Raw genomic sequence first — 18830 nt, forward strand, 5'->3', positions numbered from 1 at the left:
TGGCAGAAGAGGCAGCAAAAAAAATCTCCTTCAATGTGACTGTTTAATTCTGCCTGAGGACTTGAAACCCACAATTAATTTGTACATAATTGAAACATGCCAAAGAGAATGGGATAACTGCATAAATAATAAATTGCATAAAATTTACCTAAAAAAATAAATGAAAGACATTTAGCAAGTTATCATTTTGATACCAGGCATGATCAGACTGTCTACTAGATGTCAAATTGGACATTCTATGCTGACACATTTATGTGTCACATAAATTGAACAACGTCGCACCACATAAATGTAATAACTGCCAGGCTGCTCTTACCATAAAACATATTTTGTTGGAATGTGGAAGTTTTAATACCATTAGACAAAAATTTGACAAAAAGCCCTAGGCAAAAAGTACTTTCATGGACATTTAAAAAAAAAAAAAAAATTTTAAATGATCAATATTCAACTGAAAAATCATATTTAACTTTGACTACTTTTGTGTGAATTTTCTCTTTATTTTTATTTTATATATTTGTCTAAGTCAACTTTTTTTAGTTTAATATGAATTTGTTTTTATCATGTAATATTTTATGTATATCCATTTTGCCACAAAATAGCCATACAGTAAGTTGCTGACGTGGCAATAAATAAATAATAAAAACAGGAATCAAATAACAGCTTGTGTAAAGTCAGTGTAATAACAGTAGGTATTATGTAGGCAGAGGTCAACAGGCTCATAACATTATTCCAGGTTTCTAAAAAATATGTGTGTTTTGTTTTTTAAGCTATTGGTTAAATTTTGCATTCAATGGCCGTGTCATTTATGATATTTTTAAATAATTCAAATGTTGGAGGGAGTTCCTGTTTCCAGTTTAACAGAATAAATTTCCTAGATACATAAGAAATTAGACCTGTCCTTTTCGTAAAAAAAAAGGGTCTGATACCTCATTCAAGTCCACCCCAAAAATATGTATTTAAGGAGTCTTGTGATATTTCTTTCCCAGGATCATCACAGAGAGCTCATGTACAGAATCCCAAAACTCATTTAGTTTTTTACAGTTTCAAAATATATGCATGATGGTGTCCTTATGTTTCTTACATGGGTTACATAAAGGCGATGCACCGGGATATATCCTACTGAGGCGAACTGGGGTCAAATATATTCTTTGTACAAATTTGTAATTTTGTTCAATTATTTAGTTACTAGAAAATGTAAAAAGATATATATTTGTTTACAACATCCCACTGATCATCAGCTTTTCACCATAAGTTTTTATATGAGATTAACCCTCATGTTGTGTTCACATCTTGCCTCTTACTTTAGTGTTCCCGGTTAAAATTGACCGCTCTATTTTAACTGCTTTTATATTAGCACTAAAATCATTTTTCTTCACCAAATTTTAATTTAGCATTCTTTAGCGGTAAACAATGTCTCAAAGTAGTGTTTAACATGAATTTACATAACTAGACATAAAATAACTGCAATGAAACTGCAAGAAAGAAAGAGAAATTTGACACACAGATGTCAAATAGTTATGTTTTCTTGTGAGATCAGGCTGGAGGATCAGCACATAAGCACGTAAAAGAGATGTGTACCTGCCAAAGACATTGTTCAGTCTGAAGTGAGTGAGTGAGTGAGTGAGTGAGTGAGTGAGTTGGGGTAGTGTGTGTTGGGATGTTTTCTGTCTGATGAATGAATATAATCTGGATACCCATTTATTTCCTATGGCGGTCACTTTTGACCGGGAACACCACAGGTGTAACAAGGCCAAATAAAACACTGGAAATTCAATGAAAGAGATGATCATCACTTTTATATGTTCAAATGCATAGTGTGGAGGATATCATAAGGCCTTGAGGCAATCAGATGTAAAACACAATATTCATGAGTGCTTTAAGTTGTAAATCGGTTAGATTTGACCCGAACACGACAGGAAGGTTAAAGAAGAATCATCTATGTCTCTTAAGATTGCATCTATCTCAGATATCGTTACCTTCACCACTGAAGTAATCTCTAGAACAGGGACCACCAAACTTGTTCCTGGAGGTCAGGTGTCCTGCAGATTTTAGCTCAAACCCTTATCAAACACGCCTGAACAAGCTAATCAAGGTCTTACTACTTGAAACACCCAGGCAGGTTTGTTGAGGCAAGTTGGAGCTAAACCCTGCAGGGCACCGGACCTCCAGGAACGAGATTGGTGACCCCTGCTCTAGAATGTTTTCTAATTTAGATCATTCCAGTGAAATATGACCCTTAGGCGTCATATTTAGGCGTCTAAATAGTAGGTACAGTTAAAAAGAAATCTTTTATAAAACAAAATAAAAAATAAACAAATTTGAAATTATCAATATACATTGATTAACATGTCTTGAAGTAGTTCTGGATGCTTAATCATAATAAACAAACATTCATTTTCTTAAAGTAAAATATGTATTTTGGAGTTAAATGTCACCCTAATGGGTTGCTGTAGCTTCATACTTGACACAAGAAAAATATTAGACCGCAGAAATGTATACAGAGACACTTTAATTTCAACTCCATTTCTGTAAACAATTTGACATTATTGATATGAGATGGGCATCTGTGATTTAGAGAGGTTAGAAATTTGTGCTTTAATACAAGTTAAAACGGCACATTCTTCTTGACCAGACATGATCCGTAACTGTAAGATGAGTAGTTAAATGAGTAACAATATCCACAATACTAGATATTGTTCCTCTTGCTTGGACTATCACTGCCAGCCAGCGATTAAATGAGCGACTTGTTCAAAGCTCAAAAGATAAGATCCCAAGGTCAAATATACAAAAGCATTCCCAACATCAAGCATTGCGATGATCTCATGTGTGCTTGGCATGAAGCATTTCAGTCAGCAGTGAGTTGCAGGGAAGATCTCCCAGCAGGTGGCGCTGATACAGGTATTCCTCCACCTGCAGGCTGATGCTCCGCACCTCTGGCAGACGGAGCAGCAGCTGTCCGAACTTGTCAGAATGACCTGGGTGGGTTTGCATAGTGTGGTCCATCAAAGCCTTGTTTACACGCTCTTGTGTTTGTTCTACCTGCCTTCGGTTCTGTACTGATTTAACATCTGTTAACAAAACAGAATCTTGAAACATGAACTTGAGCAGGAATATTTCAAGCATTTGGGCCTCAAAGGAACCTCACCTGGATTGAAGAGAACCAGATATTTTAGACACACAAACTCCTCTCTGTCCAGCTGTAGTGATCTAAGCTTGGTGACAAGGTCCTGGGCTCTAGACACCAGACTACTGAGGGTTACTCCAGCCTGACTGAGAATGGTTGATGCTTCAATCTGGTAAGTTAAAAGCAAGTCAAAGAAAATTTTAAGGAATCCTAAAGTCAGCACCGAGCAATTAAGACATCTAATAGAAGTCCAAACATAAGTTTCTTGGCTAAAACAAGGCTAAATTTGGGCTGCGTTTAAAATCGAATAGATGTCTAACAGTCCAAATATATATAGTCATCAACAGATTACACAGACTTCATGTGTTCATTCCAGGCGTTCATTCCTGTGTATATGATGACTACTGTATTTTTGAACAATTGTTAGACGTCTATAAGACGTCTGACTACTCAAATGTAGCCTTGTTTTAACCAAGATGTCTATTAGAGGTGTTATAATGTTTGACAACCCTGTTCCTGGATGCACACTCTTCATTATTCCTGATTGAACTCATCAGCCATGCTATCCTGAAATATATACACTACCTGACAAAAGTCTTGTTGCCGATCCCAGTTGTTGGAGCAACAAATAATTAGTTGACTTTTAGTTGATAATTTGGAAAAGTGGCAGAAGAAAGATTTTTCAGATGAATCATCTGTTGAACTGCATCCCAAATGCATCATAAATACTGCAGAAGACCTATTGGAACCTGCATGAACCCAAGATTCTCAGAGAAATCAGTCAAGTTCGGTGAAGGAAAATCATGGTTTGGGATTACATTCAGTATGGGGGCTTGCGAGAGAGCTGCAAAGTGGATGGCAACATCAACAACCTGATATCAAGACATTTGTGCTGCCCATTACATTACAAACCACAGAAGAGGGAAAATTCTTCAGCTGGAAAGTGCTCCTTCTCATACCTCAGCATCCACATAAAAGTTCCTGAAAGCAAAGAAGGTCAAGGTGCTCCAGAATTGGCCAGCCCATTCACCAGACATAAATATTATTGAGCATGTCTGGGGTAAGTTGTAGGAGGCATTGACGATGAATGTAAAGAATCTTCGTGAACTCTGGGAGTCCTGCAAGAACGCTTTATTCGCCATTCCAAATGACTTTATTAATTGCAGAGTCATTGCTGAGATGTATGGATGTGGTCCTTCAAGCTCATTAGTCTCACACAAAATTAATTCTTTTTCCACCGCACCATGACTTTATATTCTATGCTGTATTATTTCTGTTAAGTGACAAGACTTTTGTCTAAACAAAGTCAGACTTTACTGTCCTAATTAAATCATCAAAATCAAGCCATGATCATATTTTATTTTGGTAAAAAGTGTAATCTAGAGGCTTTTGCCTTTCATATAAACTACTTAAAATACCAAATGATCAACTTGAAGTCAAGTTATTTGTTGTTCCTAAAACTTGGATAGGCCACAAGACTTTAGTCAGGTAGTGTAAGTCTGATGAGGGGTGTGTGCAAACTGTCAAATGTTGGTGTGGCTCCATCAACAGGGTAGGGAAAGACTGGTTTAGTGACAGAGGAAATGTTACCTGTTGTCCTGTAATCAGACAGATGCTGCCATCTCTCCCATAAGCCACTTGCCTGCACAAGTGATCCAGGACAAGAAGCTCACTCCAGCAGCTCTGCAGTAACACCATTTGATCATCCACCTGCACAAGATCAGGTACCCTGGTTATGCATTTATAATATTTGTAAAATTAAACATTTCCTTTTGAAAACACCTACAATGATGAACTTTGTCTCTGTTGGAAATTCAAGAATGTATGTTTTTCTGGACACTTTAACAGTGCTTTTCAAGCTTGGAGGCATACAAAATGTGCATAATGTAGTGGGTGCCCAGGAGCAGGATTAAAAACCATTGCATTGTAGTACCAAGCATGGGATGCTGGTGTGTTCTCTAGGCCTCTATAACAGTAAGATTTATTTGTCAGACAGTCTCACCATAAAGACCAGACTAGTTAATGACTTTTATCAAAAATATTTGCTGTTTGTCAGCGCCAGTGGTGTCGGGGTTAGTGCGTCGACACATGCACTCTGGTGCCCATGGTGACCCGAGTTCAATTTCAGCCTTGCGGTCCTATGCCGATCCGTTTCCTCTCTCTGCTCCTCATACTTTCCTGTCAATACTCTACACCAGTGGTCACCAAACTTGTTCCTGGAGGGCCGGTGTCCTGCAGATTTTATCTCCAACCCTAATCAAACACACCTGAACTAGCTAAGCAAGGTCTTACTAGGTGTACTTGAAACACCCAGGCAGGTGTGATGAGGCCAGTTGGAGCTAAATCCTGCAGAGACACCGGCCCTCCAGGACAGAGATTGGTGACCCCTACTCTAAACTTTCCTATCCATTAAAGGTGAAACCCCCCCTAAAAGTTATTTAAAAATAAATGAATAAATAAATAAATATGTATATATTTGCTGTCGGACTAAATTTCAGAGTAGCTCCATTGCTTAAAGCGGTGGTTCTCAATTCCATCCACGGGTGCCCCCTGCCCTGCACATCCTGTCTCTCTTATTTGACACAAGATTCAGTTCATGGATCTCTCTGTTAACCAGCTAATGATCTGAACCAGGTGTATTAAGGAAGACATACAAAATGTGCAGGGCAGATGGGCCCAAGGACTGGAATTGATAACCATTTTGTTAGAGCAACATCTGACCAGCTCAAACCATCTGAAATTAGGTTGGATCAGTGACCATGCTTCTATTTATTTATTTATTTTTTATTTATTTTTTTATCAAACGGTAAAGTGCCAACAACATTTTTGTTGTTGGGGTTCCTCCAGGGTTAATCTGGAACTCTAATTAAATACACCAGATCCTGCTAATTACTCTCATTAGGATACATGTGCAGCTATAGATGTTGGTCAGAGTGGGAGTGGGACTCTACAAGACAGCTGATCTCTGGGGCCAGATCTTTCCAGTTCTAGGTAAGACACTTCAGACTAGTTCAGTCTGTGGCATTTAGCTGAATATTTGTTTCTCTGAGGAATATTTTTGGAAAACCAAAATATTACTGTAATTCCAGGCTAAAATCTGTGGTATTTGATAGTTGGTTTGACGGGTTCAGTGACTGTCAATTGATGTCAGTTGCAATCAGAATTTCCCTGCTACAAAATTCTGGCAGTGTCTGAAGGTTTGGAATCCTTTCTTGGAGGCTTTACCTTCTCTCAACTATCAAACCAAGAACCAGTAGGAGCAGTTAAGCTCACTGAAACAACTTCAAACCACAGTAAAAAGTCAAAACAATTGAACACATGGTTGTATTATCAAGGCATGTTATGAGCAAATGTAATTTGTGATTGTTTATGCGTGCTGTGAAGAGAGCATTTCAGAATGCAGGGTATTGAATGTGTCATGGATGGATGACGTCAAACTAAGGATGAGTCTTGAGTCTGTGTTTGGCACGTCTAGATTGTTTCTCAGTCTGACATTATGACAACTGAGAAAGTACAGTGTGACATAGGGATCATCTGACAAACTACAATCAAAAAGGATTATTAAAAATCACTGTGTAAGTCTGGCTGTACATAGTTTTCTCTCAACCGGCAATTTCCCTTTGATTTTAGAGAGATTATTGCATGGTTAGTGTTGAGGTTAGGGGTAGAGTTCTAGCAAAATATTACACCAGCACATTACACAAAATATCCTCTTTAATTAGATCCTATTTTTAGATGAATGTGTGTGTGAATACATGCAGTCCTCTACCTTAAGCTCCTTAAATAATTCACAGTTCCTTGCCCACTCCACCAATCCGAACAAAGTCTGGTCAGCCATTTTGCACATGATGCTGAAGGTGTTGAGGCGGTCATGTTTTCCTCTGCAGGCTTGTTCTCTCTGGAGGCTTGCTAACACCCGCATGCAGAGTTGCTTCTCATCTGGCTCGGCTTGCAGGAGCTGGTTTAAGAAAAAGGAACTTGGGGCTGTGGTTGAGGTGGGGGTCAATCTCTGTGATGGAGTTGGGGTGGAACTCGGAGTTGAGGCTGGCGTGAGAGTAGGTGCAGGTGTGGAGAGAACTGTAGGAGACATTGGACCAGGAGGCGTCACAGAAGCAGGGTTGTAGTTGAAAGGGATCTCTCTTTTGTCTGGAGGGTATCCGTGGATGCCTGGATAGCACAGTGTGTGAATAGGTAGGGATGGATCTGAAAATGTCCGGTCTCTGGGCATGGTGCAGTCCAGCAGCACTGGAAATTCAGACTGGCTCATATTAGGGTGGAAGTGCTGGGTTGGGTGGTAATGGTCAGTGCCAAGAGAAGCAGGGTTAGGGTTGATGACATGAAAATCATGAGGCAAAGCAGGCACCAATTGTTGTGGTCCCTCAATTTTGACTCTGTATGGGGCAATGTTTGCCTGGTGATAGGTCCCTCTTTGCTGTTTCAGTTGCCTGTCCCGTCGGTATAAAGGTCCAAACTTGTTTCTGCCACCTCTCATCCTGTCTGCACGAACAGCTGTGACACATGATTTCATAAAAAGTGAATCACACATTGTGAAGTTCAGAAACTAAGGATACGTTTTTAGACAATTCCTCAGTTCCCAAACAAGTTGACCAATCCTAGAGGCGCAACACACCTGTCCTACCTGGCTGTTTGTTTTAGAACCTTGTGTATTCTGTTTGTTTATGCCAGGCTTTTTTAACAGTCCTAGAGAGTTTTACTCCAACTTGCCTCAATGTGCTTGTCTAGGAGTCCAATTAGGATAGCTAAATATGCAGGACAGTGGCCTTCCAGGAACAGGATTGGACACGCCTGGTTTAGGTATATTTGAACATGGCAATCATGATCGGACCCTCACCAAACAATCAGCCAGAGATTACCTGAATGAGGGGGTCTCAGCACACTTGAAACTAACTTTTGGAATTGTTTGTGGGGATAAAATGAGTTAAGCCTATATGAAAAGGACTGATATGGTTTTCATGTAGATTTCAACAAGGCTATTTTGTCAAAACTATTATACATTTTCAGTCTATATACATGGATGAGTACTTAACCAAAACAGCAAAAAATAGCAAACTACAGGAGTGACTGTATGTGTGAAGGTCCATGGTGTTTTTAAAATTCCCAGGGTTTTCCCAGTTGGTGTGCTGTGGAATTAAATGTATGATCTTGATTTGGCACTGATCAGTAACTCTGGACTTTGGACTTACAGGCAGTCTGACAATACCTGGCCACTTCCAACATCCATTGACCACAGCATATCCATTCAGTCCCCAGTTGCCTAATCTGATTAGCCTGTCAAAATGATTTATTTTTTGCCTTGCCATTAATTTATAGTTTTCTTTACAAGGTGTGCGGTATAGTAGATGTTTTTGCTAATTAGTTTAAACTGATCATTTTGGCAATGTTGTTGTCTGAACTTAAACTTTTTAAATTCTCAAAAAAAGTCACAAACTATGGTAACACTTTATTTTGACTGTCCACTTGAGTATTAGTAGACTGTCTGCTTAATATTTGCTGATACTTCTACTTCAACAGACATTCAACTGGCTATAAGAAAAGTACATGTCAACTTAACCCTAACCCCAACCTAACAGTCTACTTACAATCTACTGAGAATTAGTTGGCATGTAGATGCAATGTTAATTAAATTCAACAAATTGACCATCAAAATAAAGTGTCAAACCCAAACGGTTTCACACTGTCACAAAAACGTACAAACTTGTGGTACACTTTTAAACGGTTCCTAATTAAACAGACATAGCTTAACTCTTCATCTAGAGGTTTTTAAACCAGAAGTGATGAAATCAGATATGTTATAATTTTAAAATGTGTTCTCTTGGAGTGCTTTCAGGAACAAGATTGGGAAACATTGCTCTAAATCAGCGTCCAAACTCGGTCCTGGAGCACCGGTGTCCTGGTGAGTTTAGCTCCGACTCTAATCAAAAACACCTTAACTTTTCTGAACTGAATTTTTCAGGACACTTTTGATACAGCTTAAAGGGGCATTTAAAGGCTTAACTAGGTTAATTAGGTTAACTAAGCAGGTTAGGGTAATTAGACAAGGTATTGTATAATAAAGGTTTGTTCTTTAGACCATTGAAAAAATATAAAGCTTAAAGGAGCTATTAATTGTGACCTTAATGTTTTAAAAAAAAAAAAAAAAAAAAAACTGCTTTTATTCTAGCCAAAATAAAACAAGACTTTCTCCAGAAAAAAAAATATTATCAGACGTACTGTGAAAAATGTCTTGCTCTGTTAAACATCATTTCAACATCAACTTCAATTGTATAAATTGACTTTACATGAAGATCCTCACCTGTAAAAGTTGTATAATGGTACTTTTATTTTGCTTGTGTGCATGTTACAATTGTAACTTTACTGGGTCATCAAATATTGCTTCTGCAGTGGTTTATGGTTTCAAAGATAAGTGGAAACAGGATCAGAGCTATCTTGGATAGCTAGCCATTAATATCTCGCCATATCTCCAAGACAACAACTCTGTTTTCCTAGCACATTGTCTTAACTTAAAGAACAAGTAATCTACCAAACTTCATAAACACTGTGTGTACCTTCTTTCTTCATGCCGACAGCTACACATTTCTGGAAGCGGCAGTAAGGGCATCGTTTCCTCTGTGCCAGGTCCATGGGGCAGTTCTGTGCCTCTGCACATGTATAGCGCTTGTTGTTCTGCACAGAGCGCTTAAAGAAGCCCTGGGGGAATGTTTGTAGAGTTTATTATCTCAAAACTACCGCTGCATACTTGTCTCTGTCTTGCTTTGACACGTACCTTGCAACTTTCACAAGTAAGTAGACCATAGTGATATCCGGACACCCTGTCGCCACACACAGGACAGCCCTCTTCTTGAGTCGCACTACTCTCTGGGTCTGGCTTTAACTCCTGAGCTATGGGATATCACAATTATTGCACGAATGGAAGGGGTGATGGTTCAAATTTAAAGCAAACGCAAGTCTGGAAACGGCCACTCAGAATCAAAGAGATGATTGTCTAGAAGTGGGCTGAACAGTTTTATGACCGGTCTGTCTGATAATCGCACGGAGCAGTCTATTATATCTCAAACAGTCTTATCACTAGATTGATGAAATCTGGAGATATGGGGCTTACATAATCCTTAAAGTCGAACATTCAGTTTTCGTAAGATAAATAAACTTCTTCTATATACTATAAGTGTACTTTTTTGATTTGCTGAAGCATTTATCTTGGCATCTAGACATAACAAATCTTTTTCTTAAACGATTAAGCTGTCCCGATCACAACTAAACACCAATCAAACGAAATGATTCCCCTAAAGATTTTATTCTCAAGAACCTTAAATGTTTATCTCTTAATATCCTTAACTTTCATTCTGAATGTGGCCAAATGTCTAAAATCTGAAGTTCTACTTACATGTTGACGGTCTCTCTTGTGACGCATGGTCTTGTGTGTATTCGGCCGCCAGATGAACCGAGGGCTGGGGGGGATCCAGGGGATAGCTTGAGATGTTCATGGTCCATAGGAGAAGGGGCGGTGTGGGTTACTGTAAGCTGTCATTCATACCTGTGTGGGCCTCCGGGATTCAGGACAGGGAGGAAAACAGGCGCAGGCTGTCTCTGAGATGGTGCCGTGTAAAGGCCCTCAGTTGGACTTTGCTCCATGTTGAGGGTAATAAACCTGAGTCTGTCACACCTTCCCAACCAGCAAGACCTCACTCTTGCTGGAAACAAAGTGCATGAGCTTAGCAGAAGCCGCATACATGAAGGAACCCACTCACCATAAGATATTAAACACCAAATTGGATCTAAAGACAAAGTTAAAATACAAGAACCTCTACGAGTACTAAATTCCAAGTAGATCAGCATTCAATTTTACAGTCCCCTTTTGGTCACACTTTATTCTGATGGGCCGCTTGTTGAATTTAAGTTACATTGCATTTACATGCCAACTAATTCTCATTAGATTATAAGTAGACTTGGGTTGGGGTTAGGGTTAGTGCAAGTTGACATGTACTTGCAAAGTGTCCTATAGTCATTTAAAGGAGCAGTATCAACAGATATTAAGCAGTCTACTAATACTCAAATGGACCATCAAAATAACATGATACTCCCCTTTGAATTGAGTGAAGATAATACTTAAAACAATTAAATATGATTATTCTTAAGGACATGTGCGTATCATATTGTTTTGCTAACCGATGTATTGTTTATCAATGAGTGACTTCCAGCACCTTTGGAATCAATTACAAAACATCAGTCTAATAACAATGAAGGGAGCAGGTAAGTTCAGGGATGTGGGTTCTGACGTCAAAGGCTTTAAAGCAGTTCAAGGGTGATTAATTAACCTGAGTAATGGAAATCAAATGTTTGCGTGTGTTTCCTCTGGGGGCTCCGGTTTCCCCCACAGCCCAAACACATGTGGTATAGGTGAATGTATGTATTGATGTTTCTCAGTGGTGGGTTGCAGCTAGAAGGGCATCCGCTGCGTAAAACATATGCTGGATAAGTTGGCGGGTAATTCCTCTGTGGCGACCCTAGATTAATGAAGGGACCAAAGCCGAAAAGAAAATGAATGAATAAATCATGGTGACCTGATGTCCCTATGTAGTTCTGGTGCACTGCTGGAATGTGTGCTGCTGTTAGTTATTAGCCCCTTTCACACATACAGACCTTTCCGGAAAATTACCGTAACATCCTCGCCTGTGTGAACAGCGCTTTTTTTGTATATACCGGTAAAGTCGTTCCGTAAATTTTCCGGATATTTACCGGTATCACTGTGTGAAAGGGGCTAATGCATCATCTCATCTGCCTGAATACAGTATGGGGAGGGGTAAGGATTAGGTGTGGGGTGGTTAGGATTAGGAAGTTACATCAGGTAGATACTTGAGCGAGGGAGTACAAAATCTGTGAGGTGAATTTTTCATTTTGATCCCTGCTTCGATTTACTGGGTTACACATACAAGTTGTTTTTGTACCTTTTGAAACATGCTTTCGAGAAATTTCATGTTTATTGTCCAACTTTTACACTGAAAAATTAACACCTCTAGTTAATCCCATTTGTGGGCAGCTGGTGTCCTGTGTTTTCCCACTGACACTTGCTGGTGCAGGTTTTTCCTTCACAAATGTTAATTAATATTACAGTGCATCTGGAAAGTATTCATAGCGCTTCACCTTTTCCCACTTTTTTGTTACAGCCTTATTCCAAAATAGATTAAATTAATTGATTTCCTCAACATTTCACACACAACACTCCATTATGACAATGTGAAGGAAGAGTTTTTGAAATTGCTGCCAATTTATTAAGAATAAAAAAGCTGAAAAATCACATGTGGAAAGGGTGAAGTGCAACAAATACTTTCTGTATGCACTGTATATTTATATACTGTACAGTGGGTAGGGAAAGTATTCACACCCTTAAATTTTTTACTCTGTTTATTGCAGCTATTTGCTAAAATCATTTAAGTTATTTTTCCCTGTGTACACACAGCACCCTATATTGACAGAAAAACACAAAATTGTTGACAATTTTGCAGATATATTAAAAAGTAAAACTAAAAGTAAACTAAAATGTCACATGATCATAAGTATTCAGACCATTTTCTGTGACTCTTCAATATTTAGCTCCAGTGCTGTCCATTTCTTTTGATCATCCTTGAAATGGTTCTACACCTTAATTTGAGTCCAACTGTGTTTGATTATACTGATTGGACTTGATTAGGAAAGTCACACACCTGTCTATATAAGACCTTACAGCTTACAGTGCATGTCAGAGCAATGAGAATCATGAGGTCAAAGGAACTGCCTGGAAAGCCCAGAGACAGAATTGTGGCAAGGCACAGATCTGGACAAGGTTACAAAAAAACTTCTGCCACACTTAAGGTTCCTAAGAACACAGTGGCCTCCATAATCCTTAAATGGAAGATGTTTAGGATGACCAGAACCCCTCCTAGAAAACTGTTATCAGGGGATCTTGGTGAGAAAGGTTAAGAAGAACACAAAGATCACTGTGGCTGAGCTCCAGAGATGCAGTCAGGAGATGGGAGAAAGATGTCGAAGTCAACCATCACTGCAGCCCTCCACCAGTTGGAGCTTTATGGCAGCGTGGCCTGACACATACAAAGCCTGCATAGAGTTTGTTAAAAACAACAGAAAGACTACAAAATGGTGAGAAATAAGATTCTCTGGTCTGATGAGATCAAGATAGAACTTTTTGGCCTTAATTCTAGGTGATATGTGTGGAGAAAACCAAGCACTGCTCTTCATCAGTCCAATACAGTACCAACAGTGAACAGTGTGGAGGCAGCATCCTGCTGTGGGGGTGTTTTGCAGCAGCAGGGACCGGACGACTGGTTACAATCGAAGGAAAGATGAATGCGGCCAAAAACAGGGATATCCAGGATGAAAACCTTCTCCAGAGTGCTCAGGACCTCAGACTGGGCCAAAGGTTTGCCTTCCAACAAGACAATGACCCTAAGCACACAGCTAAAATAACAAATAAGCTTTAGAACAGCTCTGTGGCTGTTTTTAACTGGCCTAGCCACAGCCCTGACTTAAACCCAATTGAGCATCTCTGGAGAGACCTAAAAATGGCTGTCCACCAACGCTTACCATTCAAACTGACAGAACAAGAAAGGATCTGCAAGGATGAATAGCAGAGGCTCCCCAAATCCTGGTGTGAAAAACATCTTGCATCTTTCCCAAAAAGACTCATGGCAGATCTTCTACTCAATACTGAGAAAAGGGATCTGAATACTTAGGACCATGTGATATTTCAGGTTTCTTTGCATTTCTATCAATATGGAGAGCTGTGTGTACATTATTGAGGGAAAAAACTTCTGTAACCCTGTATAATTGGATGTTAATCTTTTTCTTCAAAATATAATGACTGCCTGTCATTTTTACGCTAGTTATAAGGGAAAAAAAGTCATTGTATTAAAATAAAATTAAGAAAGATAAATACAAACCAGGCGACTTGGTGGCACAGTAGGTAGTGCTGTCGCCTCACAGCAAGAAGGTTGCTGATGTATGAGTGTGTATGGATGTTTTCCAGAGATAGGTTGTGGCTGGAAGGGCATCCGCTGCGTAAAAATGTGATGGATAAGTTGGCGGTTCATTCCGCAGTGTCGACCCCAGATAAATAAAGGGACTAAGCCGAAAAGAAAATGAATGAATGAAAATATAAACCATGATTTTAAATTTTTGCTAAAGATAGAGTTGAAATACAGGATCGTCCTAAACCCTGGGATTTATGCTCATTATTAACTATTGTTCATATCAAGATAAATTCATGAATGAATAAGGTACTATTTTAAAACAAACAGTACAGTTTTCTGAAATGCATCTAGTCTCATGTAATCACTTTATCAAATGTCAATAAGATGCCAATAAAACAGCTGTTAAAGTCACGTGATGCTTTAAATAAATCAGAAAACTCAATACTTAGCAAGAAAATAAATATAGCATCAAACTAATCTTTAAAATGCTACATCGTTTATCTTAGCTTCTTACTGTAAAAATGGGAAGACATAGACCACTCATTCATACATACATTTTTACCTTATAACTGATCTAAATCCTTTAGGAATTATGTATAATTTGTATTATAATCACAAATTCTGTAATATAACAATGTTTGGCTTTGCACATATAATTTTGGATAAATGCAATATATTTTAAAATGACATTTCGTAATAATGAACTATAATAAATATATTGTTATAAAATCTAATTGTGATGTGATTTACATTATTATACTGTATAAAAGACGACTGACAGTAAATATTTTCAAAAAAATAATTGATTGACTCTCAATTACATGTCTTACTGAAAAGATAATTTGCATATTTGGCACATTTTATCTTGATATATAAGAACCACATATGAATAATAAAGAAGTAGTTCTCTCAGTAGATTAAATGCTTATCCTGAAATATTAACGCCCACTTGATTTCACCATGTAAGACATGCTCCTGGATTAAAATCTATCCAATCAGCCAATCAGAATTAAGTAATATGTTTACTGTTTATGTTGTTTAGACATACACTTAGGCTTATGTACTTCTATGTGATTGTTATCAAACTATTATTCCCCTCTGATTTTGGGAATAATTTACAGTTATGGTTGGGTGTAGGGTATGGATTATATTTTTGAGGAAAAATGATATTCCAGTATCAACATCGATATTAATGCAGGATGGCATCGTACTTGAAAAAAATCATGATGTACAAATATTAACAGCCATGTTATTAGCCTGAATCTAAAGTTCTGTCATCCTGTACCCATTATTCACTTGTCACAAGCCTGTGAGAGCTTATTTTGTTCTGTTGAACACAAATAGTTTTTCCAACAATGAAAGTCAGTGGTTACATGATTCTAACATTTTTCTAAATTTTATGTTTAAACTTTTATTTTTAACAGAATAAAAGAAACTCATGAAATATTGAAACCACTTAAGGGGAAAGTAAACGTGAGCACATGTTCAGTTTTTGGGTGAACAACCTCTTTAACTTATTTATACTACATTTTATAAGAAATGGCCACAAGGTGGTGCAGTGTCTGCTGGCACCGTATATTACAGCTTCAAAATATACAGCATCTGCACAAATGATGAACCTGATCACGCTAAAAATCAACAATAAACAACACTTGTTTAGCATTTATCAATTACACTCAGGGCCGGCCCAAGCCTTTAGGGGGCCCTAAGCAGAATTTTATTTGGGGCCCCCTTGGTGCAGGCAATATGACAAATTATCGTTAATCCTTGATTATTTGCACACTTTAAATTTAAAACGCCCGTTATCATTTTTATTTGCTGTAGCTGTGTTGCTTACATTATAAAATATGCTTTTTTTCTTACATATACTTTTTGTATTTTCTAGTTCAAATATCTAACAAAAATCACTTTAAATCAAAATCAAATTAAATCAAGAAGCATTTTTCACAGAAAATCTGTCTAGAAAATGTTTATTCTTTAAGATTTTTTACATATTTGGACTAGAAACAAGACAAAAACAATAAAAAGGAAAGAATTTTTGCAGTATTTACCAACTGTCAATGATGAGTACATGGCTTTGAAATTTGATCACAAGAAAACCAACCATGATATACAAAAATTTTTGCAAATGAAGAGTAAAAAATGCATCAAAAAGTTATAAGATGCATTTCTTTCATTAAAAGCACATGTTTTTAGTATTGCAACTGTGTATAAAAGCGCACAACTGTTCAACAAGCTGAAAAATGCAGAGATAGAGGGCGCATCTTTAAATTAGTCAGAGCAGCAGCATCACAATTAACCCAGTTAAGCCTTTAAATGACACTTTAAGCTGTGTAGAAGTGTCTTGAAGAATATCTAATCAAATATTATTTACTGTCATCATGACAAAAAATAAAATAAATCAGTTTTTAGAAATGTGTTGAAAAAAATCTTCTCTCCGTTAAACAGAAATTAGGAAAAAAATAAACAGGGGGGCTAATAATTCAGGGGGTCTAACAATTCTGACTTCAACTGTGCATGTTAGAAAACAGTTAAAATAGCAATTTATTGCTTTCTAGTTTTCTTTAAACTAAAGACATTTATTACAACTTGGCCAACCTATTTGATGTATTTTATGCATTTATTTTTAATCATGCAAATTTTTGCATTGCCACTAGATTAATATATTTTCTTCAAGAACAGTAACTGATTGGAATACTCGGAAAGGTGAGCACAGACTCCTCTGAGCACTTATAATGCCTCCAGCAGTGGAGAACATTAGTTATTTACTCATCAATTTAAAAAGAGCATTATTTTTAAGCTTTTCTTTTTAATTTATCTAATATTTTCAGCAAAAATACCATCTACAAGACTTTGCAAAGGTCTGCAAGGGTTAAATGAATGAAAAACCCTTTATGTGTTCTTGTCCTATTATTGATATCTTTATATATTTTGACGGAATTAAATAGTGTGAGCCCATATTCCTGTATGAAGTTTCACAATTGCAATCGCTCATCTGTCAGTGGTTAAAAAGGCTGTTGCGTCTCTGATGTATTGTTGATCCACCATTACGGGAAGAGCCACCTGGTGGCAGCTGGGTGTACTAATTAATTAATTCAGATCTTTTGTACATTTAGATAAATATCGATTCTTGGCGCCAGAGCATATTGATATATTTGCACCACCCAATCTATAACCAAACTCTCCAACAAACTAAAACAAAAACGAAAGTTAGTAATTTATTGCACTCTTGGGGGCCCCCTGGTGGCCATGGGGCCCTAAGCAGCCGCTTAGCTCGCTTATGCCTTGGGCCGGCTCTGATTACACTTGATGTTAATTTCAATTTACTCATGCATTATTGAAATTCAAAGTAGCGCTTGTCAACCTTACTGTATTGTGAGTTAACAAGAACAATGAACAACTTTTTTTTCATTAACTAAAACAAACAAAGATGAATATATAGCGTAATAAATGTACCGTTCATTGTTGTTCATGTTAGTAAAGTATAAATGAGTTATTTTGAGCAGATGCACTCCACATAAATATATGTCATAAATCAGAATGTTACTGAACTGTATAAAATGATATGATTACTTGGTCATGGCAACTTATGTTTATAGTTAATTGTAACTTATTAATCTAAATTAACCATGTTCTAACTTCATTTTATAGGTTACACAAGCTTTATAAGTTATGTTATATACAATTTTTAAGCTAAATCAAATTAACCCTATGAGTCCATTGTACTTACGTTATATTAAACTGACTTAAAACAGCTTAAGGCAACCAGTATTTTTTACAGTGTACGCCTAACAACAAATGCAGTGATAAAATGCTGTAAATACAACCGGAAAGCCATGAGAAATGCTCCTGGTGAAATGCTCCAAAGTCTGGTGATTCGCATAACGCACTGGGTCAGCATGATGGGAATCACCAGATTTCTCTGAGTAGATTTAACTTAATTCAATTACTTTAATATTTCCTCACACAACACTTGTAAACATACACAACAAAATACAACATCGTTTCATTTCTAGATGCTTGAATTGAGTACTACTATATGTGACCCACCAGTCTTAGCTGGGATTGAACCGGTGATTCTTTACATGGGAGTCAGTTGCTCTTACAACGTCTGTCGCTAGAGCACATTTAGAGGTCAAAATGTGAGGTTTACCTGCATGGCACTTCGTTCGCTATCCTCTGTTACACTCACCCCCTAAACTTCACTTGTATCCCGGACGAGCCCCCACATGTATCCCACCGGTCCTGCTGCATCAAATTCAGTCTGAGCTGGGATTGAACTGGCGATTCTTTGTATGGGAGTCGGTTGCTCTAACAAAAGGGGGTAAAGACCATGGTCTCTAGCATCTGTCGCCAGCACACCTTTAGAGGTCAAACGAGTGAGAATTACCTGCATGGCACTTTACTAGCTGGCCTGTTACACTCACCCCCCCTAAACCTCACTGCCATCCCGGACGAGCCCCCACATGGATCCCACTGGTCCTACTGCACCAAATTCAGTCTGAGTTGGGATTGAACCAGTGATTCTTTGCATGGGAGTCGGTTGACTGCTCTAAAAAGGAGGCTAAAGACAAAGGCCTCTAGAGTCTTTCACTAGAACACCTTTAGAGGTCAAAGGAGTGTGTTTACCTACATAGCACTGCACTGGCTGGCATCTGTTACATATAGTATTACTTTATATATTTTTTCTTGTTGAGTTAAATTTAATAATAAAGTTGTATTTG

At 37.8% G+C, this 18830-nt stretch overlaps 1 protein-coding gene across 3 annotated transcripts; it reads right to left on the reverse strand.

Moving 5' to 3' along the window:
* Nucleotides 1–2489: 2489 nt before the first annotated feature.
* On the reverse strand, nucleotides 2490–12607 carry nr5a5 (nuclear receptor subfamily 5, group A, member 5). Of its 3 annotated transcripts, none has more exon segments than NM_001077272.2 (7): nucleotides 2490–3068; nucleotides 3146–3293; nucleotides 4715–4834; nucleotides 6894–7633; nucleotides 9691–9832; nucleotides 9909–10019; nucleotides 10527–10753. In NM_001077272.2, coding segments are annotated over 7 exon segments (1536 nt in total). In that variant the 5' UTR covers nucleotides 10554–10753; the 3' UTR covers nucleotides 2490–2820.
* Between the last annotated feature and the right edge of the window lie 6223 nt (nucleotides 12608–18830).

Source organism: Danio rerio, chromosome 3, assembly GCF_049306965.1.
Source record: "Danio rerio strain Tuebingen ecotype United States chromosome 3, GRCz12tu, whole genome shotgun sequence".
NCBI lineage: Eukaryota > Metazoa > Chordata > Actinopteri > Cypriniformes > Danionidae > Danio > Danio rerio.

Excerpts from the sequence above, each read along its gene's own strand:
- nr5a5 (XM_068216450.2), bottom strand. The coding sequence starts at position 10,626 with ATGAACATCTCAAGCTATCCCCTGGATCCCCCCCAGCCCTCGGTTCAT. Across the intron at positions 4,835-6,893 it reads AATTATTTAAGGAGCTTAAG|GTGGATGATCAAATGGTGTT; the intron begins GTAGAGGACTGC and ends GATCTTGTGCAG. Across the intron at positions 3,294-4,714 it reads GTCTGATTACAGGACAACAG|ATTGAAGCATCAACCATTCT; the intron begins GTAACATTTCCT and ends TTAACTTACCAG.